Source organism: Tachysurus vachellii, chromosome 9 (assembly GCF_030014155.1).
Source record: "Tachysurus vachellii isolate PV-2020 chromosome 9, HZAU_Pvac_v1, whole genome shotgun sequence".
Lineage (NCBI taxonomy): Eukaryota > Metazoa > Chordata > Actinopteri > Siluriformes > Bagridae > Tachysurus > Tachysurus vachellii.
Genome location: NC_083468.1, coordinates 14808585 through 14836559, shown reverse-complemented (window position 1 = coordinate 14836559; position 27975 = coordinate 14808585). Strand labels below are relative to the sequence as shown.

The following is a 27975-nucleotide window of genomic DNA, read 5'->3' as shown; positions in this document are numbered from 1 at the left end:
AGAACCTAACAATAACACAGTAACTGGTACAACATTTACAATGTCCGGAGTTTGATAAAGAGCAACTCATAAGTACTTAATACAGTTATTGCACACATAAAATTCAGATCCCATACATAACTGCATAACTGACATGTCTTAGTAATGCATCTCAGACCTTGAACCCTTGAAGTCTTTTTATTGTGCGTGATGTCGACTCATAGCACATTATCTCTTGCCCACACCAATACACTAATATTTAATATGGATTACAAATTTAGAGCTATATTAAATATATAAATTATAACAGTATGAAATAATTACTCTCTAAAATGCTCCAAAAAAAATATAGTATTTCTTGTTTATAGAAAATCTTATTTTATATGGCATGTTAATTATTCTGATAAAATTATGCTCAAATTTGTATTAACTAAATTATATGTAGACATATCAACTTGTGTGATCTAGATTTATCCCTGCTCATGATTTTCTTTTCTTTTTTTCTTTTTTTTAAGTGTTCAGCCAAAAAAAGAATGTTTTTACCTTGTCAGGTTTAATTTTAAGTGATTCTGCAGTAATGCACAGTCAAAAAATCCTTTTACATAGTATGTCTTGTGCTGCTAAAATTGCTGAACTGCATTAACTAACAGAGGAAATTATGTTGTGCACAAAGTTTAGTGTTTTGTGACACAAAATGAGAGAAAATAACCCTGACTCTTTTTGGGCTGAATGTTCAGTGGTTACAAATTTGAATAATTATCATTACAATGATTTATAACAGTTATGCATAATATATTGACTGAATATAGTATTTGGCTATTAGTAGAGGTTTATTTAAATTCTTTTTATTTTCATATTATATTTTTTATCTAAATGGTATTTTTGTATTATTTACTCTTTTTTCAGAAAAGTAAAAGTGCTTGGTTTATCAAGCAGGATGTGACCTAGATAATCAGTTTCCTGGAATGAGTGTTTTACAAAAAAAGAAAAGCAGACTTGAAGGCATGACATGTACAGTATATAGCTAATTTCAGTAATCCCAATGAGCCACTTAGAAATGATCTATGAGAAAATATTTATCTTGCATGGCTTGCATAAAAAACCTCCAGTGCTATAAAATAATAAACTCTGTCTGTCTCTCTCTGTCTCTGTCTCTGTCTCTCTCTCTCTCTCTCTCTCTCTCTCTCTCTCTCTCTCTCTCTCTCTCTCTCTCTCTTAAAAAATTAAATATTTCCTTAATCTTAATTAGAGTCTTAATCTGCTCATCCCTAATTTAGGAACATTTTGAGTCTTTGTTCTATTCAGTGAGTAACTACCAAAATACCCAGTTTTCTCAAGGCAGGAAGTGAGCACTGTGGAATTGCCTGACACAAATACACAAAACGTCCATTTCCCCAAGGTAACTTAACTCCCATCATCAGATCTGCAAAATGGTGTGTTTGTGGTCTGGCACATCTTTGTGTACTAGCCCTAAAAATACAGTATGGTCATACTGTTTCTATTTACTTCCCTCTAACTGCCAGTGTGACTGCAGTGATAACCACCTGGATACATTTTAGTGTGCACGTGCACATAGGACACAGATTATTCAATAAATACCACTGTCATACAACCATCTTTTCATATCTACACCCTGTTGGGTCGTCTGCGTAATATGTTGTGCATAGGATAGATTGTTAGTGATAATTTCCACCATGTTTTGTTTCTCTCAGCAACATTTCCTCAGAACATTCACATTCCCTGCTGTCTAGCTTACCAGTATGCCTGTGCATATGTGTGTGTAAGTAAGTCTCCATCACCATAACGGATGTTCTGCCTGAGAATGCTGATTTAGCTGGGCTCTACTAACATGCAGACAGTAACTCTGTCAGTCATCAAATCATTTTACATTTTAGTATATATTACACACACTACTGCTGCTGTATATTGTACAAAAAGCATAATATTGCACAATATTGCTATGTACACTTTATGTACATAACTGATCAGTCATATTCTATATTCATATTTAATACTCATTCTGTCTATATTGTGTCTCATCGTCTGCATTGTCTTGTATAGTTTGTATAGTATAGTGTTATTTATGTCTGTACTTTTGTTTACACAAACATCTGGAGCCAAATTCCTTGTGTGTGTCAACACACTTGGCCAATAAACCTGATTCTGATTCTGATACTGATACTGATACTGGAGTTGCCTCCATTTTCTTCTAGTATCTTATCAGTTCAGGTTCTACCTTTGTCCTGGGCTCTTTACTGACCTTGTAGTTAAACATTGGGTTTCTGCCCAAGTTTCTTTTGCCATATTTTGTCAATCAGTTGTTTGATTTTGCAGTGTTTCCTGAAAGTGTACTTCTTGTAGCCAGTGTGCACACATCTGATCCGTACACCAACAGTCTGTCAGAAAGAAACATGTCACAAAAGACATCAGGGGCTCCAATGTCTAAACTGCCCCAAAAGGTGCTGGACGTTATCACCATTACCCATAGACACACAGTATGCCTGTCTCTCTACCTACTGTGACCTGTCTGATCACTGCTGTTAGCATTGTGTTCACGTCAGCATTCTCCACATTCCTCAGGGTTCATGTTGCCCATTATTTGTATCATAAGTGTGGTGTTGTTCTTTGGGTGAAACAGAATCCTAATTACATATATACTGTAACTGGTTCTGCTCCCTCAGATAACCACTGGGGTTCCCTGGCAATGACTTGGTGATAAGTCTCCAAAGGAAAGATGACTGTATAAAAATGGTATTTCTTGTAAACGTTGTATTATACATGTCTTTAAAGCTTTGTTGAAGGCCTTGGCATACATGCACATGTATTTTTGTCCTGTATATTTATATATTTTGTAACACTATTATTTGTATCTGTATATTTTATTATATATGTATATATATATATATGTGTATATTGTATTCATGAAATGGAAATAGAAAATTTGCTTGCTTGCTTCAGTGTGTGTGCTTTTGTGTGACTCAACTTGTTGAAACAGATGGCACTAACAGGTGGTATAGAATGGGTGTTTGTGCATATCCCTGTATCATGGTGGACAAGTGGGCAGCCCATCTGAGGCTGGCACAATATTTGAAACAAATGTACAGCAAATGAGAAGCCTCTCTCTCTCTCTCTCTCTCTCTCTCTCTCTCTCTCTCTCTCTCTCTCCTTCTGCCTCAAACACTTCTCCCACTTTCTTTGCCTTCTTTAAAATTGAGTTATATAATCTCTTCAGTCAACATTTGCTCTGTCATAGAAAAACCCTGAATCTTTTCATTTAATTTTGCAAAACGTTTTCAACCGTACTCTCTCCCTCTGATTTTCCAGCTTTGGGGAAGATATGTGCCAATGAGAGCAGGTGAGAGAGCAGGGGTCTTATCTCAGTATCTCTGAATGCTTCTAAGTTCCTTATTGTCTATTTATTCACAATGTCCAGCAATGTGGCTTTTGCTTTTAAAGCATAATAACATTATGCTGTGAAATAGAGGAAAGAGCAAAGGCAACATCTGAGTAAAGGCTGGATGTTTTGAAGAAACAGATTGCTGAAAAAAACCTGAAGTTGGCAGAACAAGAAAGTTAGTTCAAGAAAAAAAAAACAAAGGAAGTGAAGTTGAATGTTTCAGCCTTCTCATAACTCCTGGTCATGCCCAGTGGGAGTGTGGTGAAACAGGTCAGGCACAACAGGGTTCAGAGCTCACTAAGCAAGAAAGCTACCAGGGCCATTTCACTTTCAGCCACACAGCGGCAGGGCACATTCTAATGTCTAATAACAGAAGCTGAGTCATGCTCATCAAAATGGTAACACCACCAGCACAGGTCTCACACTCAAACACAGGAGGATAGGGAGCAGCAAGTGTGGGAAAGGAGGGCAGCTTTCTGTGATAATATTTTATCACTGTATTATTTATTTGTCTAAATGCACTGTCATCCATTGCCCTAGATGGATTAGCTCTTTAGTTCTGAAAGTGTGTGTGCGGTGCCCTGGGTTGGACCGGTGTGAACTGAAAATCCTTATACCTTATACCTTTTCTGCACATTTTTAAGGTCTGGTTCACTTCTTTGTGTGTGTGTGTGTGTGTGTGTGTAAGCTGTCTAGATAGTTCTGGGTTGATATGTCAGAATTGAAGTCTTTCCTTTTACAGGAGGATGCTGGGACGAGCTTTCCAAAGCTACCCCACTGTGTATGAGTGACAGATAGTGGCAGGAGATTTTAGACACAGAGAATAAAGAAGGTGACTCTGAATAGGTTGAGGATGAAGACGGTGATGAGAGAGTGTGTGGTGGTGGCAGGGTTCTATTGATCCTAAAGCTCAGAGGGTCACACAATCTCACAAAGGCAGCCAGTGTGGATTGACCGACCCTTTAAACAAATGACATCATGCAGCTTTGCTGACAGCTGACCTGGGCTTCTGAGATGAGGTATTTGAGGGCAGACATAAAGTGAGGGGGGTTATTGTTCAGGGCTTGCTTGTGGGTGCTTGGTATGGGGGTGTACTGAATGAAAGAAAGTTCTGAATAAGTTATCTCTGTGGTGGTAAATTTTAATGTTTATTTCTGTTCACGTTGGTACATGTGAATGAGAAAGTGAGCTTTAATAATAGTTATTCTGCACCACGCAGATTACATGTGCCACGCATGTAATGTACCTGTACCTGATTGGTGAACATTTAAAACATTTAATGAAGATAAATGAATCTTATTAGAATTTAATTCTTACTTTTGTTTGTGAGCTTCATATTTGTTCACCTGAGATTAAAAGCCTCGTGCTCCACAGACATTTTCATTATTATCTCCATGCACACCATGAGTGTGCTACTCTCAACATCAAGATACAGACCCATAGCTTGGCTCATTTTTATTTTCTTTCTAGTTTTTATTGCAAACAAAACACAAATACTGATTTCTGTATTCAAATACCTGCTCCTCAAACAGTTATTGTAGTCCCCCACCACCACTAGCTGCTTGTCATAGTGGAGTCTGCCTTCTTTCATGCCTAAAGTTGGTGTATGTTGTATTAATACAGATTTTCTGCCAATTCTGACCTGATGCCACGACACAGCATTACTCCTTTATTGGTGTGACTCAGCAAGTTTTAAGACCATGAGGACATAGAGTATGTTTATCCCCTGGCACAATATTATTATTATTATTATTATTATTTTTTTTAACCAAAGAATATTCTTTGCACTGTAATCTTAATTTTCTCAGCAAAGTTGCTTCTTCATTCCTCTTTCTGTCCTCCACAGGTTACAGCTGACATTATGCAAAAAAACAAAAAAAAAAAACATTGTATAAAGCACACATTGCTAGATGGAACACATCATGTACAGTTGTTGAAAATAAGTAATGGATTGTTGCTTTTCTTGCTGTTTCCATGGTAGTGGTCAGCTTTCCTCTTCTAAGGTCAGTCATGGTTATGGCTTATATGGTCAGCTTTGTGATCCATAACCGTCCGACTCTGTTCTTATGTCTCGGCTATTTTAAGCCGTGTTTACTAATTACCATGTAGAGAATCCAGTTCAGTAGTTCCATAGTTCCATTTGGTTATCATTGAAACAAAGCTGCACCAGAGCTGCATCAGAGTTTAGATTTCCCTCATAACATTTGGTCCATAGGGAAAAGAGGTCCCCCCCCCCCCCCAAAAAAAAAAAAAAATGTAAGAGATCAGCTTGATCCATAGAACTCGTTTGAGAAGGTTTGACTTGAGATGGAGGCTCCCAGTGTCCCTCCCATCCTCCCTTCCCCCCCTCCTCTGTGTTTAGATCCCAGTGCGATTCTCTCTCTAGTGTCTGTGTGCCAGTGTGTGCCACAGAGAACGCAGCCATGTGCACGCGCACAGCTCTCGCTTGTCCGGGTGCTTTCGTGAATTCAGGACTTTGATATGCGACGATTTTCATATCGCTTCCACTTCTCGATTTTTTTCCCCTCTCCGTCTGCTCTTGTGAGGATTTCGCGAATGTGGCCGTGTGGTGTTACTGATGCACGCTTTTTCTCTCTGCTCGCTTTGTCCACACCCCTCACACACAGATAAAGACACAAAGTGGCACTAAGGAACTCCTGCATGCTTTTGCTCTACTGGATAAAAACGTCTGAATTCAACACTTCTGGATTTTTTATTTTTTATTTTTAAATCATCTTCTCTGGATTAAACCTTCACGTCGATGGTACCGACTCAGACTGCAGACATGTACGTGATTTTAATTGCACGTTCTTAACACTGTATATAACCTATGATGATGTAACTGGTTGGATTTTTGGCACCACTTACTGTTTCTTTACGCAAATTCTTCCATAAGGCTCCGGTTTTCTTATTCACTCGCATGCTGTGCAATGGGACAGGATTAACCTTTATCCTAGATCAGAAATGTGCACAGACAGACAGATAGACAGACAGACAGACAGGTGTTTCGCTTATATATTTGTTACACTTTCTCTACTGCATTGGTTGAAAAATCTAAGACGTTCTTGGAGGAGAAGGGAGAAGATCAGGGCTCCAGATGAGTGTCCATGACAAAGAACGTGTTGTTTGCTGTTTGTAATGGATGTGACAGAGATGTGGAGTGTCCACGGATATTAATAACATGGGGCTGGAAGTCAGGGGTCTGCTAGCAGTTTGGATCCCAGGCAGCGAGGCTCAGAGCGCAACAGAAAGCGGTGCCAGACGCGAGACGTGGCTACATCGAAACTGACGTCTTTTTTTGTGTCCAGTTGTTTTTCTTTCTGCTTGAAAGTTCTTGGTTGCTATTTCCAACGGCTCTAATCCATTACATACTAATCACCCACTATGACGTGTTTTTCCTGTCTTCATACACAGGGAGATGGATGAAGAGCGTTTAAAAAACAAAAAACCTTAATTTTTTTAAATGAAAGCAGTGGACAGGACGCTGTGGCTCCGTTCTGTTCCATGTGGTAGCACTCTTTTCCAACACCCACTCTCTTTAAGAGAAACCAGAGAAGTCCTGAACTTCCTAACAGCCACGTTTCATTCTCAAAAAGTCAGAAATGCTGTTACTTTGTACAGCTTTACTGTTTCTGATCATGAGAATAAGAGAGAAAGAAAGAGAAACTGTCCATGTCGCTGTAGATTCCAGGGTCTACATATAGCCTACATGGCCTTATCCCATCCATGTCCTCAGGGCACAGGAAGTGTGGGAATAGTTTCTTGGGAAAACTAAAGCTGCGTTTATACAATTTTCAGCCCCTAAAATGGAAATCATAAAATAATTATATGAAAGAGATTTGAAATAGGAGGTAAAATGTGACTGCTGCACTTTAACTACATGCGTGCCATTAGAATATCTAATGCCAGCTTTTGATAGGCTGTCTGTTGACATTATGTAGATATTAGGTGAATAATGGTTATATACATCAGGCATGACATTAGAATCAGTAAAATAAAAGTGGAATGAAATCTGGGGAATTTGGAGGTTAAAATCTGTCCTGTTCTTCAATCGTTCCTGAACAATCTTTGCGATGTGGCAGAGAGCATTTTCCTGCTGACAGGAATACGGCCATTGCCATTAGGGAATACTGTTGCTATGAAGGGGTGTACTTGGTCTACAACAATGTTTAAGTAGGTGGTGTGTGTCAAACTATCATCCACATAACTACTAGGACCCAAGGTTTCCCATGAGAACATTGCCCAGAGCATCACACTACCTATGCTGGCTTGCCTTGTTCCCTTTTGCCCTTTATCCCCCAGGTATGTTATGCACACAAGCCCATGATGTAAAATGTGATTTATCAGACCAGGCCATCTCCTTCTATAGCTCCATGGTCAAGTTCTGATGCTCATGTGCCCATTAATTGCACTTTAAAAGGTGGACTAGGGTCAGCATGGGCACCCTGACCGGTCTGCAGCTACGCAGTCTCATACACAGTAAGCTCTGATGCACTGTATGTTCTGACATGTTTCTATCATAGCCAGCATTAACTTTTTCCGCAATTTATGCTACAGAAGCTCTACTGTGGTATCGGACTAGATAGGACCTATGTGCAACAATGAGCCTTGAGCTCTCGTGACATTCTCACCGGTTCACCAGTTGTCTTTCCTTGGAGCCCATTTGGTATGTAAAAAGTTGTGTGTAATCACTGCATACCAGAAACACCCCACAAGACCTGCCAATTTTGGAGATGCTCTGAACCAGTTGTCGAGCCACTTGCCCATTTTACCTTTGGGGGTTTTGGGTTTGTTCTGATTGGCTGGTCATAATGTGTGTCAAAGAAACTGCTGCAAGCATGCTGCCGAAGGCTTTAATGTAATTAGTGCAACAAAAAAGGACAACAGACGGTCTGCATTGTTTTATTGACATTCTTCACATAACAAGCCAAGTAAAGGACAATATTTTTGAGATAAGAACAATTTCAAGAACGTTCTAAGGCCATGAGGACGCCATGAGTAGAAGAGATCACGTATTAGACAGAGTGATGTCTGGTTCCAGCCTTATTGTTTTGTAACTCTTGTCAACTCTCCAGTGTATGTACAATGTGTCTATCTTTTTGGTGTGATGACTTCACTTGAGACTTCATGGCTCAGCTCTATAGTCATTTGGAAAAGTTTGCTTGACTTTGCGTTCATTTTTGCTGTTGCATAATCGGAAAATCCAGAATGAAGAAGTGTTGTGGCATCATTCTGTTGTTCGTAGCTCTTTAAGTTTGAGATATATTGCACATAGTATAAAACCATTAGAGATATATTGCACATTGTAAAAAGTGACACGTTTTAAAGTGTACTGTAGCTTTACGGCTGGGTTTATGTGATGAGAAACTCATTTTTATTTAGTAATAATTGATTGGAGATGGTCATCACCTGCACGTTAATGCATGGACTCTATGGTCTGCTTCCATGGAGGCTGTCTGACTGTTGGCACCTATATGACAACATGTATAGGTTTGAGAACGTCTGGAGGTGTGTGTGAGTAGAGCAGTACTGCTATGACTGTCTTCAGTACCTGTATAATGTAAAAAAACAGTACATGAATGTAAAAATAGCAGGCGCCCACACACACACACACACACACAATCACGTCACTTTACATCCCATTTGTAAAGTGTACTGTTGCTGGTTTAAAGTGCTTTGGGCTTTTAATGCTATTTGTGACTTCCTGACAATTCTTGTTGTGTAACAAGAACTAATTAAGTATACTGTTTGCCTTATGGTCTATTTTTCTCTCTCCAGGTCTGTCACTTCCAGCTTCACACCCTGTAATTTATGCAGTGTTTACATACCCCTATTGTCTGAATTATGTTACGCACGGTAACCAAACTTGTGTTCAGTCATCACACAATCTGTCATATTTACCACAAGTTCACAGAAGACCACATAAATAACTTTGTCCTTTCCTCTTGCTGTAGATATTTAGCCAGTGCTGGATGCAGAAGCTTTGACTAGTTAGACATTGAAGCATAACTCCAGCCCCACTGAATGACTTCCAGATTCTAGATAAACAGGAAGTTGCTAGAATTACAGGGCTCTGTGAAGACAGTTATGGTCATGAAGGATGACAAACATACGGAAAGCTAGGATTATATCTGGTCAAGGGAACTTTGGGGAGCATAAAACTTAGTTTTTAACATCCTAAAAAGACGAGTATGATGTCATTGTCCACAGGAAGACCTGTTTGACAAAGAGCAGTGGTCTGGTTAGATGTGACATGTGAGGCCTTTGCTACAAAGACAAATAATCTAGAATATATACACCCTGTTTTATCCCGAACAAACATCTGAAAAAGACAGGTTCTGTTGAGTTTTATTTGGGCTGAGAAGTGTGCTGGATTTGTATCCCACTGAAGAGAACTTCTTTTCCTTTTCAGGAAACTCTCACTCTGCTGTGAGTTGCTCATTTCACCTTGATATCGTATGAGAACAATTTCTATATATGAGAACTTTCAGTGTCCCACAGCATCACACACCAGTCTACAGCGATCTCATAAAAAAGATAAACAAACATGCCTTTTTTTTTTTTGGTCCTTGAAGACCCAATTTTGCTAAACAAATTACTAAAAATGGACTTCAGATATGGATGTTTCTGAAACACATCATCGAAGTGTATTTGCGTGTGTGTGAATGTGTGTGTACTCTGCTGTGTGTAATTCCTGGCTGCACGCTGATTCAGACTTGTGTGTACTGTTGTGTGTGTTCGTGTGGAGTGTATTTCTGTAGCATGTCATTACCCTCTGAGCGACTGGTGTGTTATTACGGAGTTGAAGCTGGAGAGAAGCAGACAGAGGAAGCATGCAGCTGTGCATGTGACTCAGCCTCTCCCCAGGCACACACACACACACACACACACATGCACACACACACACACATGCACACACACAGATGCCACATCGTAAACTCCATCCATGTTGGAGCTGAAAACAAACTAGACCTAGCATTTGTTTATTATACAGTATTGTGTTTACTTTGTTATTATGTAATTCATTTTGTTTTGCCAAAGCTTTGGGTTTTAAGAGGAAACTACATTTTTCTGAGAATAAACAGAGGATGCTGCTAATGAAAGTAAATCTGCTGTATCCCTTAATGCTCGCAACCATCTGATAATGACAAAGCAAACATGGCCATTAATGCTTCTTATTCAAATGACTTTTTGTTTCCATGCTACCAAACACAGTAGATTTCACTTCCTAGTCACATTGCCATCACCTGGGACACACAGCAGTTGTTTCTGACATGACTCATGCGATTACGGCCTCCTCTCTTTCTGACTCTCTCTCTCTCTCTCTCTCTCTCTCTCTCCCTCTCTCCCTCTCTCTCCCTCTCTCTCTCTCTCTCTCTCTCTCCCCCACTCTCTCTCTCTCTCTCTCTCTCTCTCTCCCTTTCTCTCTCTCTCTCTCTCTCTCTCTCTCTCTCTCTCTCTCTCTCTCCCTCTCTCCCTCTCTCTCCCTCTCTCTCTCTCTCTCTCTCTCTCCCCCACTCTCTCTCTCTCTCTCTCTCTCTGTCTCTGACCACAAAAGCCTGTCATTTCCTTGTGGTTTATTAGCAGTTGATGTGCTTGCTGTCATATGACTGCTTGTTTTAGCACATGAATGCTTTAGCTTCCCTGATTTTCTTCAGCAGTGTTATACTGGTGATCTCAAAGCTGACGCAGTGCAGGATTACATTCATTTACTTGTAACACTGTCCTGATAAGACTCGATCGAAATCGAGTAAGAGAAAGATTTAAAGTTTAGAGCACTTTGCTGTCTATGAGCCACTCGTTTTAAAGCATATAGATAATGGCCTTTTTTGTTTTTAAGATTTCCCTCGCTGACATCATCACCTCATGACGCAGCTCAATGCTCTTGTGATAACCTCCAGGCTTTTTTCCCCCTCACCTTACACATGCTTCTAACTCGTGTTCCCCTGAGGTGTAGAAGTCTAGTACTAGCAAACAGATTCCTGTTTCCAGCCACATCACATGTCCTGGATCTCCTCTGGGCTCTATGGACTGCGGTTAGTACGAGTACTTCCAGACCATCTGATATGAAATAGAGGAAGCATCATTTCTTTTCATCAGCAATGAAGTGAAACTCTATCTAGGTGTTTTTTTTTTCTGTCTCTGTGAGTTAGAAGAGTTAGAGGATCTGCTAATAGTGTTGGACTGAATTCACTGGTTTGTTCTCATTTTGATGATGTCGTTATTTGTTCACTGCTTCTGTTTATCTGTAAAAAAATTAAGATTGACACACTTGTGGCACATTTAAGTAACGGGAATTAAATCGGTGAGTGTTTATAAAAAAAACTTAAGATTCACAAAATAATGATGCAACAATGGTGAGTTGCAGAATAGGATTTCATGTCTGATCTGCTTTTGTTCCTAGTGCATTTTTTTTAGCAGCCTGGCTGATTCCAGACTGATTCCAGACTTCTTTAGCGTTAAAGTCTGGGAATGGCGTCATAAAAATATGGCTGCAAAATGTTTCACTCTGACACGTTGCAGTGAATATGAATGAGTTCTTCCCAGCAACATGGCACTTCATCATCCATATCTGCAACCTGCCTGAGTCCTTAGGTCGTGTGTTTATTAGAATCTTACACCTCTGTGCTGAATGTAAATGGTGTATCAGCTCCACTGCTGAGACTTTCTAATATTACATTTTAGAGCATGTGTATTCAGACACACTGGATAAAGGTCTTTATTTTGTCTCCTGCAGCGTTGTTGAATTCTTAAATATGATCAGAAGCTATTAGCAGTATTCCTGCCTGTGGTTTTTATTTACATTTACGGTAATGGGCAGAAGCCCTTATCCACATCTGAGCAATTGAGGTTTAAGGGCCTTTCTCAGGGGCCCAGCAGTGGCAGCTTTTGGTGGATCTGGGACTCACAACTTTCTGATCAGTCCAACACCTTAACCACTAGGCTACCACATTGTTGTTATATTTTTTATTATATTAATGAACTGACAATGATCAGCCATAATATTAAAACCACCTAGCTAATTGTCCTTGTCCAAAAAAACTCTGACCTGTTGAGGCATGGACTCCTCAAGAGCTCTGAAGGTGTGCTGAGGTATCTGGCACAAAGACTTTAACAGCAAATCCTTTAAGTTGTGAATTGTGCCTCTATGAATCAGACTTGTTTGTCCAGCACATCCCACAGCTGCTCAATCGGATTGAGATCTCATCTCTGTTCCTCACACACAAGATCTTCTAAACTTACCTTTTTTCTCCATCTAACACGTCTTCAACACCATCACACATTGACGAATGACTGTCCACATGCTGCCTAATATATCCCACCTCTTGACAGGTGACACTGTAATGAGATAATCAAAGTTATTCACTTCACCGCTCAGTGGTTTTTATGTGTGGTTGATGGGCGTATAAAAATAGTGGATATAATTAAAAAAAATATTTACGAAGGAGAGAGTGTATAATATTTGATATTGCAGCTTTAAGATATAAGAGATTCAGTTAAGAATTCTTGTTTCATCCATTGTATTATTGAAAAGAGAGAAAAAAGAGCCTCTGGTGAAAGAAGTGTAATTTATAGCTGCTGTAACATAAGAGATAACAGAATCCTTCTTCAATGTTATATGTAAGTACAAGTGGTGAAACCATCTGATGTGTCATTCATTAATATAGAAATAAACTGAAAATGAGCTTTTCTATCTATTTTTCTGTCAAATCTCTGTGGTGAAAGTGAAAACAAATACGATTGAGTGAAGTGATTTTTAGAAAATCCAGGAGTGTGTGTGTGTGTATGATGCAGCATGACATCCATAATGAGGTCATGAACTTTGTTAAAGGATCATTTTTATGCCTTCTGGGTTTTTTTGGTCTACATGATGTCCTGCACCACCATAAACCCACCCCACTGTATATCTGCTCCAGAAAGCAGAGTGAACAGCTTATGGTTATAATATTTTATGGCTCATGCTATTTTTCACAGCATTTGGTGACAATGATTAGGGTTAAAAAAAGTGCTGGACCACATACAGCTCCACTGAATTATTAGCACATGTTCTAAAGGAAGCGACTGATGCTCGACCGTCTGGAAGAGAGAAGGTTGCTGCTTTGTAAGGGATCACCGTGTACAAGCGAGCATCTACAGTATAAAGCAACATATTGACAAAATTGTGAAACATTTTTCACATCTAACAGTGAAGACGCATCTAATCAGTGCCTCGTTGCGTCAGCAGCTGAGCAGTTTCAAAGTTTCGCTCACTGTTTAAACATGTAGAAGTTTTCTAGCTCTATATCTGTGGCATACCACACTGCAGTGGAGCAGGATGCCAGTCTATTTCTGGAGCATCAAGTGACTAATAAGCCTCTTAGTGAGCAGGTGGGGATTAAACAGAAAAGCTTGGGTTCATAAAGGTCTTAGAGCCCAGTTCTTTTCAGCTCAAGCTGCTGTGTATTAATATTATATCAGTCATTTGCTTTAGAAATCTATTTGTACAGTATGTCTTATGCAGCAGGTGGAGCCATTTTAACTTTTTATTTTTGCCTGAATCTGAAGAAATATGTGATTTATTTTATGCCATGCTTCATAACCCTTATAGTCACACTGAGAGTTCAAATCCTCCTCGTATTTATGAGTCAGGAAGCCGGTATTATGATGTCAGGTGCCGTCAAGTCACTTCGGTTGGAGCAAGATGGACGTGTACCTTCTCTTAATCGACTACAAATATACAGCAAGGTTTTTAAAATTGTAGAAAATGAAAACAAAGAATATCAATTCATGAATATCCTGACATGTCACTGCTAAATAACAATTAGTAGAGTGTTGTTTATTTTACTTTTTAGATCTTCATGTTTTCTTATTAACACACCTTATCTGGGATATCAAGAGCTCAGAAAATGCAGAAGTAGCCACTCGTTATTACGACTATGTGGTGGTGTTTAAGTGCGTTCGACACAGATTTACGATCATTCCGACCTGACTTGAATACTCCAATCTACTGCAATATGAATGACAGCAATTCAGTCTGTTAGTTAAATCTTTTAGGCTTGAAAACACACACTTACAATTGTGCTCCAAGGCTAATATTGATTATTAAACGATGACTGAAAGTTCGTCTCATCTTAAAATGCAAACGTACTGTTTTATGTAAATCTTCGTGTCGCACAAAGGTGCTAATGAGGTTTAGGAACCTATATGAGCTGCTGTTTTAATGCTGTACCAGTAGTAATAAAGTATTTGCTCAAGGCACTGAACTTCAGGTTGATTTATTATCATTCCACTGCTCCAGTGCACATTTAGAGTAGCACATATCACACTGCTTTAGCCAAGTTTCTGCCTGTTAGACTCAAAGGATCAGCAGTGCAGATGGATTTATATTTTATCTATTTAAACCTGTGATGTAGGAAGAGTAGCTCATCTGTAACAGAAGAACAAAATGCCTCACAGCTAATTTCAGTCCATCAGACTGGAGCTGCACCTATTTGTATACTGTTTGTGGCCAGTGAGCGTTTATCACCACCACTATGGTGCCTGGGGCTCAGACCTACGACCTGCTTAGCAAATCTGACTCCCCAAGTCTGTGAAAAAGATGCTTTTTGTTTTTTAACTGTAATGCTTCCAGAGCAACTCATGCTTCAGAACAATGATTTTTGCTTTATGTAAATGTAAAGGTATTGATGTTGCAGGTACAAGAACTTTGCCAATATGTAATATAACGTTTTCCATTTCAGTAGGTCTTCATTGTAGGAGAGTATCCATAAATGGAAGTGGAAATGTGTGAGAAGGATAAGAGGGTGAGGATGAAATCTTCACTCTGGGATTACAAAGGCAATAAATAAGGGCTAATAATAGATGAGTGTGCTTCCTTACTTTTCTTCCCTCTCTCACACCTACACTTATCAGTCCAAAGACAGGACATGGAAACAAACCTGGTTTTGGCAGACTTTTAATCACAAATATTAATATGCTCAGTGAGTGATGGGGCATTTCTGACTGTAGTCATGCTCTACATATGGATTACATCTCAGAGGAGTAGGTAAGGTAGAGTAATTATTTATTTGATCCCCATTAGGAAATTTGGTGCCACAAGAGCAACAGGAAGGACTTAACACAAGAGCACAGTCAAGATGTACATAAGAAAGAATGAATATACATAGACACATAACTCTCCCAAGTTATATACAGGCTGAGTACAGTACAACTACAAGTACAGTAATCATAATTAAAGTCATAACAAAAGTGGCAGTGCATGTGTAAAGCTATTCCAGTTTACCTTTCATTAAATCAATCAAGTTTTGATACTCAGTTCAGTGAAAAACAGTTTTTGGAAATTTGGGGAGTATACGCACAAAGCTGCTTTACTGGAGCTGAAACTGGATAAAGATTTCGACCTCTAATGAACAAGCTAGAGGTGACAGTGCCATGGACAATCTCCATGAGCTGAGCTGAGATGAGGAACCAGGCTGAAAGGGATTTTCATGAATGAGTGACACATGGGTAGTGTGATCATAAAGCATTGCACTTCTAAGTCATACAAGGCAGGATGTTCAGAATGAGCTTCAATTATTCAGTATATAACTCATATAGCAGAAGTTCTTGGATAGGGAGAGAGAGATTATCTACTAAAGAAAATGATGAGGCTCATACTGTTTTTGGGAACAACAGGATTTACGGTATCTATGTGGGAGATACTAGTCTGATGGAGCATCAGTAACAGCAGAGAATGAGACACATGTGACACTGTCAGGAAGCTCCAGAAGGCAGATAGTAGGAAAAAAGTGTTCCTCTGCAGTCCTGACCAGGATCAGTGGTTACAAAAGCTAAAGAACAGATGGATGGACAGATAAATATAATTGAAAACAATTTCTCCTCTATACATTTTATTTAGATTGTTTCAGCGTGTATGTTGTTCTTTGAGTATTGGCAGCACGAGATTGTTATTTTGTAACCTGAGGCCTGCAGGTGTGCAGAAACACATGAAGCAGCACTGGCATGTGGGTTATGGGGGCTATGTGCCTTTTATTAAGGAAAAGCAGGAGGCAGTTACAGTGTGCTGAAAAGTACTCAAAAGTGCTCGAGAGGTGGGCATGTACTCGTACAATAACACCATATTTGTGTGTGTGTGTGTGTGTGTGTATGTGTGTGTCAGCCGTTGACTAATCCAGTTTATTAGCAAGCCAGTTGTCACTTCCTGTAATGTGTTGTAGGATAAATGTGCTTTAAGGGAATGAGGGCGCAGCCACGACTAACCACAACACCTGTTCTCCATAAAAATCCACACCATAGACCACTGATATAATGAGTCACCCTGCGTTTTTATTTTGTATCTAAGCTTTGGCCATCTCTCTTTCTCTCAATTTAGAGCTGCATCCCAGTCCACCTTCTACACACTAAGTAGGATGCCAAAATGGCAATCACCATTTATGCACTGTTTATTTATGTGTGTACGGTTTGGGATACAGCCGTATGTAATGATCTAGTGGCATCATTGTGACATTATCAAGTACTAAGTGAAAGAGCAAACTATAGGTGCGTCCCAAATCGCAGACTTATGCACTGTTTTACACCAGTTTGCTGACTTGAGCAGAATCCTGCTTAAGCTAGGGGCATCTTATATGTGTGTTTGGTGTCATTGGGTATCACCTCGGAAATGACTTATAGGTAAACTTACACTAGACTGTAGAGCATTTTGTGCATAGTGTAAGTCTATAGTATGTCAATTGGGCTACAGCTTATTGTTCTTTTTAGTGGTTTTTATCTTGCATGCTAATAGTTACACTGTTGAGTTTGTGCTATGTGATCTTACAGTGTTGTGTTTGTGAAACACAGATTCTGTGGTCAGAGACTTGTGAAGGCTCTTGTGTTAAACAGAAATCTGGGGTAGGGCTGTTGCTTCAAAGGTAGTTTTTAATTAAAGAAAAATAAAGGAAAGAGATACATTTTCAGGAAACCGTGAAGAGCTGGGTGAGATGAGGATGAAGCGAGTGAGCACATGGGCTAGTGACTCAGGTGCTGTCTGACTCCTGACTCCCAGGTGGCCCTTTTTCCAAGCGATAATACAGCTGTGACTGCACAGATAAGAATCCCTCTGGTGATGCCTCCAAAACCCCCAACATGCCCCTTTGTTTGTCCTGAAGGCTTAATCTTTAGAACTCACCTTGTCACCTCATCAGCAGCAGCTGGTCAAATGTTCTGCCTTTGTCTTTACGTTCGCAGATTTTCCTTCCACATGTGTAGGGCGTAAGCAGAAATTTTCCTTCACTTAATGCTTGCAACCTTTTTAATTCATTGCAGGAACCTTATCGCAGTTGAACACAGTCCGGTTCCATGAAAGAACAAATCTGCCTTTCGGTATAGAGCTATAAATTCTTTGAATTAATACACAGAGTGATGTTTTGACTCTGGATTTGCTGGGATAAAGTCACAGCCCTGGGATAAATCCCTTTGATTTGGTTCCATGTGTTGACGTATGTCCCTCCGAAGCAGGAAATTTGAGTAATGGCATATTGAAGTGCTTGACTGGCTTGCACAGAAGCCAGTAAGGTTTGAACTACAACACACTCCCACTGAATCTAAACAAACCTGACACTAGCTCAGTGAAGGAGCCAAATATGGAGAACAGTAAGGAGAATAACGAGAGTGTCACAGATGTAGAAGCTCTACTCTACATAGCTCTGACGGAGTAAAAAGCCAGAGTCATTCTCACACTGTTTTCCAGCAAATTAGTTAAACATTTGCAGTAAGTCACATCGTAGCGATCTCCAACAAACTCCAACATTTTCAAAACTTTTCCGAACTCAGTTGGTTAGTGTAGATGTGATTGACAGGGGAATGTGTATGTGAGTCTTCAGTCAGCTCTCTAGGGCATGAATCATTATATCGTGTCCTTGTTTAAGGATTCATTTAATGATTGATAGCCTTCCAATATTTCTAGCTAGTGGTTTTTTTTTTCAAATGGTAAAACACTTGAAAGTTGTCAGACTCAACCAACTATATTTAGAACATCAAATAAAAAAAAAAAAAAATCACTAACGTAAGTAATTATTTGAGAGCATCAACAACGATAACAAGCTACTTCTTATTATAGAAGATGGCGAGTTTGTCTGTTTTTTATTTATGTCGTCATTTCCGGTAAGTCAACATAGTGAGCATCGGAGCTTCCTATATTTTTTGCTGTGGATTTTAGCGAGTGAATGATCTAGTGCACTATTTGAGATCGAGGCCCTTAAAATGCTCAAGTCTTTGATCAGTGCCCTGCTTTCTGCCATGATGGATGACACCCAGGAGCCCTTTACAAGTGTCATCTTTTTTTTGTAACATTTGAATCACTGTAATGTAGAATATGAAATAGAATTGTGTAGAACTCACTGACACAGTGTGAATGATCTCTGCACAGCGGCATTACATTTAATATGTCATGTCTCGTGTGCTATAACACTGATAATGCCTCACCTAGCTGTTTTTATATAGCCAAAGGAAAAGTATACTCTTAATATTCAGTTCAATTCACTTTATTTGTTTAGCGCTTTTAACAATTGACATTGTCTCATACACGCTTTACAATTTATTTAAATTAAAAGTTTAAAATGAAGTTACTATACATCTCTAATATCTATCCTTAATTAGCATGCCGGAGGCATCGGTGGCAAGAAAAAACTCCCTGAGGAAAAAGAAACTAATATGAGGAAGAAACCTTGAGAGGAACTAGACTCAGAAGGGAACCCGTCCTCACTGGGGTGACGCTGGACAGGAAATAATGTAAATGTAAATAATGTAATTTGTATAAGTAATAATTGTCAGTAGTTGTACATTTTGTACCCGTTGGGAAGTAAATGATGCTGTGTTTGTCGTTCAGGTCAAATTGGCAGCTGAACTCTGCCATACACAGATGGTTTGTTTTGTCTGTTAATGGACTGTGACACACAGAGTATAGAGCATGATGGGATTGCATGAGCCAGGTCTTTGTTGGTAGCGTGTCCACAGCAGCTGTTTCAATGTTATCTAAAATAGAGGGTTAAGATGCAGGTTTGCACGTGAGCATCTGTGTGTTTATCAGGTGTGATACAACTTACCTGTAGAGTCACTAAGTGACAATTTTCCAGCCTTGCACAATGATTCGTAAACATAAAACCTAATACACAATGATTCCTTTTATTTCTGATCAAACAATAAGACGTTTATCTTCTTTACCATCTATAGTATCTAAAGACAGTATAGAATCTTTAGAAACTAAAATCTCCTTTTTAATACTTCTTTTCAAAACTCTCATATGAAATATCAAAATTATTGGCACCCCAACAAACATTTGAAATACGTACAAGCAAATTGTCATGCTTCATTGTTTTTCATTTGCTGTCTGTCCTTAACATCTCTGTTGCATATCCACCAGTCACAAAGATGTAACGAAACACAAAATACAACCGTATGGTGGTGTCTCAGCACAATAAATATTCAATACAGCAAAAAAAAAAAGGATCATTGACTGAACATGTCATCATTACAGTAAAAACCAGTGTTTGTGTGATCCATGCTGTCTGACTCTTAGCAGCACATAATAAAACAAAAGCTCTGCAGGAAAATGTACAAAATGTCACATGGGTAATCAAACATTAGCACTTTGGCCAAGCAGTCACTGGCATGAAGAGGTTGCCAGATCTCAGAAAAGCAGAAATTAGCCTAGACACTTTGGCCATGGGTAAAAGGAAATCTTTTTCTGAGTTTTTTTCACTTTACCAGCTGAGTGTTTTACCTGCAGCCTTGTTTAAAATTTCACCCAAGTTGCCAAATTTTGCAAAAAACTAGAACCTTCCAACCCTAGTATTGTGGCTCTGAAGTCCTACAGCTCAGTAGCTCAAATGTGCTTTTTCTATAACGATTGGAGATTCATAGCTGCAACAACAAACATCGTGGTGATTCTTTTTTCTGACCCACATTTTGATTAGCCAGGAATAGTAGAGAAAGAGAGAGAAGCTTGTACTAGTGCTAGCTTGTGAACGCTTCACTAATACATAAAGCTTGTGAAATACAGTGTTTGAATTCTTTCTTTCTTTCTTTCTTTCTTTCTTTCTTTCTTTCTTTCTTTCTTTCACCCAACAATGTGATTATTCTGTGTATTGTATCGCTTTAATCAGTAGCTCTGACAGTGTTGCCTCACACCATCTTAAACACTGCTTGTCTCCTGTTACAGTGGTTTACAAAGCAAAGGGAATGAGCGTTTGTTGGGCTGGAATATTTTTATTTTTAATATGCACGAAATCTGGATGTCTGAGATCACTGATTAGACTACAGCAGCTTTTTAAGAGATGGCCAAGAGAGTCAACCGTATCAGAATGACTGAATGACTGGAATAATTTGATCATTTAATTTGATGCTGTTTTATAGCCAAAACAGGTGAGTGGTGCAGAAATTCCAGCACTGCTTGTGCTGTACAAAAGTTAATCATAAAGTAAACTGTTCATTCATAAAGTAAGCTGTTCATCTTGGCTGTAAATCCACTTTTAGTTTAAAGTCTTTCAAGAATTTGTGTAAGATTTTTCAGGCTTAGTGGCTCCAGCTTTACACATTGTGTCTGAATTCATGACTAAATATCATTCTATAAATTATTCTGTAGGTGAAAGGAACAATCCTTTGCTGCTAATTTCCTGTCATGTAACAACATGTTGGCCAAAGGTTCACCTGTCATACATTCAAACCGAGACAGTGGGTCAGGTAGCGTCTGTCCGCAGACAGGAAGTGAAGCCGCGCTTTGTACTGTGGGTTAAACAGGCAGCATTTTTGTGCCGAATCAAACTAATCACTCAGTGTCTCTCTGTAGGTAAGTAACAGCTGATAATCTTTAAGAGCATTGTTTAGCTCAGACACACACCTACATCTCCAAATGTATTTAAATGTAAAGTTAAAATTAAAAGTGCCTCCTCTGCCCTGGAGTAAATTGACAGTTCTGATCCCATTTTAGTCCTTTTGGTCTGTGCAGTAATGCATCATATTTTAGCTGTACATAAAATAAACATCACACCGTCTATCATAACCAGATGTGGCACCTCTGGCTCTGTTCTACATTTACAGCATTTGGCAGAAGCCCTTATCCAGAGCGATTTATATTATCTCATTTTTATACAGCTGAGCAAATGAGGGTTAAGGGCCTTGCTCAGGGGCCCAACAGTGGCAGCTTGGTGGACCTGGGATTGAACTCACAACCTTCCGATTGGTAGCCCAACACCTTAACCACTAGGCTACCATATGCCCATATGTTCATATACCATATGTTCTAGCGTATGTTCTGAAATTGTGGTGTTCTGCTTCTCTTAACACACAACAGTAAACAATTACACAGCTCTTTTATAGCTCCTTCTCTTATGTGTACACGCATGCACGCAAACACACACACACACACACACACACACATACTGTACACACACATACACGCAGCACTATCTGTCAAGTTGTAATAACAACACTACCGGATTACTGCCATTTGCTGTTGTATTTGATGTCATGATGATGTCCTGACAGTCACTTAGTGTATCCTGATAACCATCTTTCACATCTCTCATCCTTCCTTATCCTTGAGTAAAGTGTAGTATTGTAAAGAATGCTCTAATTAAAGACTGTGGTGTTTCTTGAGTGTGTCACTGACACGCAGCTTCACATAATTCCACCTGTAAGTTCGGGCACTGACAACCAACTTAAGCAACAAGCTGAAACCTAACCTTATACATATACACACACACACATACACAAGCCTGTCTTTTCCTACAGCCATGACGAACATGTACATCCACAAGGCTGTTTTTATTCTCAAAGTTTTGTCATGTGTTGTCATGTATCTTATGTGCTTAAAGTCACTCACTAACTGCTGAAATCTTCATAGATCTACTTTATAGCTGTAAATACTATCTGTAATAGCTCTACCCTCACCTTTGGTCTTCAGTAGCATTTAATATTTAATATTTATTATCAGTACAAATACTGGCCTAACAATAAACAATAAACACTCAACATTGTTAATATACAGTTTGCATTTATTAATAAATGTGTGTGTTATAAGCACTTGCTCACATACAGAAACTATACTATGTTTTATATCATACTGTTGGTCAACTGCTCACATCACCTGTTTAAATGCTTTAAGTTTGAGTTGCTTGGAATTGTGTTGTATCATGTTACGCAATAATATTTTGTTGACCTAGCTACATTTGCGTTGTGGTGTTTTATATGTTGTCTCTAAAAATTTTGAATGGCAAAGACGTACGATGGTCCACATGTAGTGGTGGTACAACAATGTCTACACAATGGTAGAAATGTCTACACAATGGTAGAAAATGCAATAACAAACGAAACAAAAAAAAAAAGGCAAACCAGAAAGAACGAAACAAACCAAACTTTTGTTCTTTGTGTTTCTTTGGTCTGATGTTGTATATGAGACACTGCAAACATGGTTTTATAATAAATCGTACATTTATTAGTGTTTTTCATTTATACATTATCAGTATTACTTATTACCTCTGTGTGATCCATTAATAGCTTACGACAATTTTGAAATGTTTTCATTTGCCTTAAGCAGATACCATATAGCATGTTTGAATTTTAAGTCAACTGATCCTTTAGTCATAACTCAGTATTTGTGTGTATGTGTGTAACGGGTCTAATCATTATATTAGCTTTTCTTATCTAAATGTAAATGTATTATTGAACTGCGGCTTTGGCACTGGAGTATAATGGAGTAGAGCCTCTGTCTGTTATGACTGCTTATAGTAAACCTAATTTCTATTTACAACATGTATATGACTAAAGTTTAATTTCCCTGAGTTGGAGGATAAGATAATCATAAACCTTAACTTTGTGTTAGTATCTATAACAAACAACAACTTATTATGGCTTTAGCAAGAATGTTTCTTTAAATGTTTGGTCTGATATCACACTGTATTTTAATCTTGAGTGAGTAAGCTTCAGTTTCACATCGTGTCATTTCATGTTTGACTCATTCATCTCACCAGACTTTTAGACTTTTGGGTCGGTGCTTCCTGGTCTAAATGAAATTGTTTTACAAAGCGATATGGTGTCTGAAACTCTGAAGAAGAGGGCGTTATCAGGGGACATGGCAGAGGGACTTTTGCTGGGAGAGGGAGAGGCAGGAAGAGTGTGATGTAAGATGTGGAAGCATACAGGAAACAGAGGGAGGAGGAGGAGGAGAGAACCAGAGGGAGCCTTCCCTTTTCCTGGAATAGCCAGTTTCAGTCTTTCTGCCTTTTCTCTCTCAAAACTTTCAGTATCAGTATAGAGGATGAAGCAGCAGAACAGGACACTGATTTCTGCCTGAAAGTGATTGCTGACATTATTGGGAAACAACCTGAAGCAGCGTTCTCCTTTGGTCTAAAGTAAACGAAGGCTGAAAAACATGTACAGTGGATATGGAGGTACTCTTAAACTCAGAAGGATCTCAGAGAAGTTTGTGGCTGATTTGTGGCTGACTAGGTTCCTGTCGGTTATGACAGGACTTTTTTTTTTTTTTTATGCCGTCTATGCTGGATAATCTGTGATTTTGGTCATTTGTGTGTTTACGTGTTGTGGCTTTGGCTGATCCTTCATTTGCTTACTTCCCCTTGCACAGTTTGGGTGCTGTTGTTTACAAGGAAAGATGTTTGATTCTGAAGTGATCTGTCTTTTTTTTTTTCGTAGCAATCAGTATTGATTTCATGAAAGCCAGATTTCAATACTTTATGTTCTTTAGATGGATGAGAGAACGGGGTGGTGTTGGGGTTTGAGCAGTTGGGAATGGGGTAGAAGCTATAGGTATTGAGGCAGTTAATCACAATTTTGGGTTTCAGCTCCTCTCATTGACAGATGCCATTTTGTCTACATTCATGTCTGTGTGAAATTGCTTTAAATTCTCCAGCTGCGTCTGACACCTGAGGGTGGACTAACCTAAACAGAGCAAGAGGTCAGCAAGGACAGAACATGTCCTCAGGCACGCAGCTCAGGTTTACCATGCCTTGTGTTTGAAGGGGCTCTAAGTGCACTCACTAAAGTTAAGGGTCACTGGTTCAGCATAGCCACAGGGATTGGAGCTGTGAGCGTAGGAAATCATTAACATAGCAGCTTTTTGGAGTTTGACATACACAAACACTGAAAATGTCTCCTCTTGCCTAAAGAGTGAGGAGGCACCAGAAGAGGATACAGGCACGGAATGGAATAATGAAAGGAAGGATATTTTGGGTGGGAAGGAAAAATGTTTCCGTGTTAGTAAAAAAGGAAATAAGCAAATGAGCATAATTATGTGGTCAATAACACCATATATTTTACTATTGTAGGAACATTGTTTTCTTCTTTATTGTGTTTTTTATATGTAATGTTCATTGACAAACAGCAAATTGCTCTTTAACTGTAATGTTTTGCTCAGTCTGTCAATGAGTAGCCTGCAGCTTGTTAATAATTATTACAATTACTGAAGAGACAGCAGAAAAGTGGACACGATACTTCAGTCTCTCCAGAGGAGTCTGGGTATCTGAACATGCCTGTTAGCATGCTGTTGTTTTTGGATAAAACCTTGCCTTTGTCTTTATGTTTCTTGTGAGCTGACTGCTAAGTACTATTACATGCTCTGGGCACAACAGCCAGCTTATCTGGAATATGAATGGAATGTGGAGTCGCTTAAATAAAAAAAAAAAAAAGCCTGGCTTCGCTTTAAAAAAAGCCATTCATTTGTCAGCATGTTGTCAGTCATATTAATGAAACTCAGCCCTCATTTTATCAAATGCAAATCTCTAAAAAATATATATATATATATATATATGTGTGTGTGTGTGTGTGTGTGTGTGTGTGTGTGTGTGTGTATATATATATATATATATATATATATATATATATATATATATATATATATATATACACGTGTATACACGTGTGTATATATATATATACATATATACGTATATATATATATATATATATATATATATATATATATATATATATATATATATATACGTATATATATATATATATATATATATATATATATATATATACGTATATATATATATATACACACACACACACACACACACACACACACACACATATATATATATATATATATATATATATATATATATATATATATATATATATATATATATATATATATTTTTTTTTTAGAGATTTGCATTTGATATATATATATATATTCGACATAAAAATGCCAGACACACATGCTTTGTTTTTGTGTTTTCATGTATTACTGAAATTTGGATAATGATTTCTATAGAAATGATTTATTTTCTCTGTATGTGCAATATGTCATATTATTCATGTCAGTATGATATACAGTCAGCTAAGTTTCTGAAGTTAGTGCTGAGTGAAGTGATGAAGGATTTCTCAGGTCCAAATATTAAATGTCTTTGCTCGAGGAACCAACAGTGGCAGATTGGTGGTACTGGTATTCAGATCAGTAGAGCAGGACTCTAAACACTGAGCCACTACAGAATTTTGTCTGTTACGATGAGCAGTGTTATGATGAGTTTTTGAGAGCAGCATGTTAAACCAGTGTGTACCACAGCCTACAGTTTTATCCTGGGCTAATGTCTTGTTTGGAGTATTGTGTGTCTTATCAATGAGAAGTAGTATCTCAGTGGTTGGACACTGTGGTAAAATCCCAGCACCGCCAAGCTGCCAGTACTGGGCCCTCGAGTTGTATAACTGCCCTGCTCAGTTGTATAAGTGAGATATACATAACTGTACAGTAAGTCACTCAGGAAAAGTCTGCCAAATGCTGTTAATGTAAATCTCATCAGCTCCCAAAAACATTCCAGTAAGTGAACTGGTGTCTCTAAACTTCCTCTGCAATTTAAATGTGTGTGTGTGGGGGTGTGTTTGCATGAAGTTCTGAGCTGGAATGACTTCCCATCCAGGGTGAATTTCTGCCTCACACCCAGTGATTCCTGGAATAGACTCCGCATCCACCAGCAAAAAGCAGTGACTGAAGAAGGAAGCATTAATATTTTTTCTTTTTTTCTTTTTTTTTAAATAGAATTTCTTGCTGTTGAAAGCCTATAGCCTATAAATTGTTATTCAAATTTATTAGCATCTGAAATAGAGTTTTTTTTTGTTACAGTTTTTATGTTTATTTTAAGCACAGCTTGATGAACGTTTTAGATGAAAATGAGGACTTGGCTAGCAAATTATATCCAGGAGGCATGATGATGCTCATAAACACATAGCAGACATAGAATGGTTGTGCTATTCTAAACTAGACTTTGGTCCGTTTGTCTGACTGAGCTGTTTATTTTATTATGCTATTAGAAAACCTCAAACTAGTAAAAGTTCTTTGGTTTCTCTCTGCAGAAACCCTTGAATATTCTATGTAGAATGCTATTTATTATTATAACAATGTACTATATTATTATTTAATAATATAGTGCATTATTCTGGATTTGACAGGACAGCAGCTTTCCATAGAAAAAACATAGACTGAGTGGGAGACATGTTCCTGTTCTTGTAAGTCTTGAATGTTTATGGGATTAAAGAGGGCACCATTCTAATCCATTAACACTGGAGCTAAAGTGTACACTGAAAGAAGGCTGATTCACTAGTTATGTGGTTATATAAAACTTTGCTAGGTCAGCAGTTAAGCCCAAGTGGTGCTATGACCCCTGGTACTAAGACAGACACATTTATAAGGAATTGAGCTGTCATGATAAACAAATGTCACGAGACATTGCAGCTTGTCAGGAGAGTACACGATGTTGCTCTACAGGGTAACATGTGTCCTGTCCCTGTGTGTTGTGTTATTGGGCAGTGTGTGGCCCCATGCACTTTGTTTTCTGGAACAGTCCTGGAAAAAGGCCACAGCATCAGAACAATATAAACACCCTGACGCACAGGTTTGTGAATTTCACAGTTATTTCAAAGCCTCAATTATAGTAGCCAGTGGAACATCATAGGCAAATTCTCACATTTACACCTTGATTCAGTGATTCTCATCAAATCCTGAGTTTGTGCCCAGAGTGTCTTTTCTTCTCAGGTAGGCAGACAGACAGGAGCTCATGGTTTGGAACCTGAGGCGTGTTTTTACCCCTATGGAAGCTTCTGGGATTTTTCACGGTAGGAGGGTGGAAATCGACAGGTTTAAGCGTTAGGCAGGCTGACAATGACAAGGCGAAGATGTGTCGCTTGGCTTGTTTAAGTAGGAACAAGCAAGAGGTGGCCAGTCCAGGTAAAGGCATACATATTAATGAAATCATTTTGTTATTTAAGTAATTGTGATATTTAACTGTTTTGGAAGACTTTATTAAAACGCAAATAGTAAAGAAAGTCTTTTTTCTAGAAAGATTTTTCTAGCCATGGTTGCTATCATTTTTTGTACTTGCTCTGTTATTGTTATACTGTTATATGTTCAACAACAGGAGTAAAATGGCTTGAGACTGTAGGCATGGTCCCCAAATGGTTTCTGTCATTGGTCAGCTGGAAATGCTTGTTTTTTTAGTGCTTATATTACAGAAGAATTAAAGAAGAACTGCTTGATTTCTTGTTGATCTGACCGAGGTAAGCAGTGTGGCTGTGCCCTAATGGCCTCAAAGCTTAGTTATTGCCCTCTACATGCCATTCCAAAT

General features: G+C 38.6%; 1 protein-coding gene across 3 annotated transcripts in view; it reads left to right on the top strand.

Moving 5' to 3' along the window:
* Positions 1–27975, top strand: part of ripor1 (RHO family interacting cell polarization regulator 1) — a 68101-nt gene that overhangs the window by 8875 nt on the left and 31251 nt on the right. Inside the window, exon 1 of one of the 3 annotated variants that reach the window (XM_060877854.1) lies at positions 5763–6163. The exons of 1 other annotated variant lie outside the window; for it this stretch is intronic. Coding sequence is in view for 1 of the 2 variants with exons in the window: in XM_060877853.1 (XP_060733836.1) it covers positions 23763–23781 (19 nt within the window). In the remaining variant the exon portion in view is untranslated. Of the gene's footprint in view, positions 1–5762; positions 6164–23560; positions 23782–27975 lie in introns of those variants that run through there. One more of the 3 variants, XM_060877853.1, reaches the window with a different exon arrangement.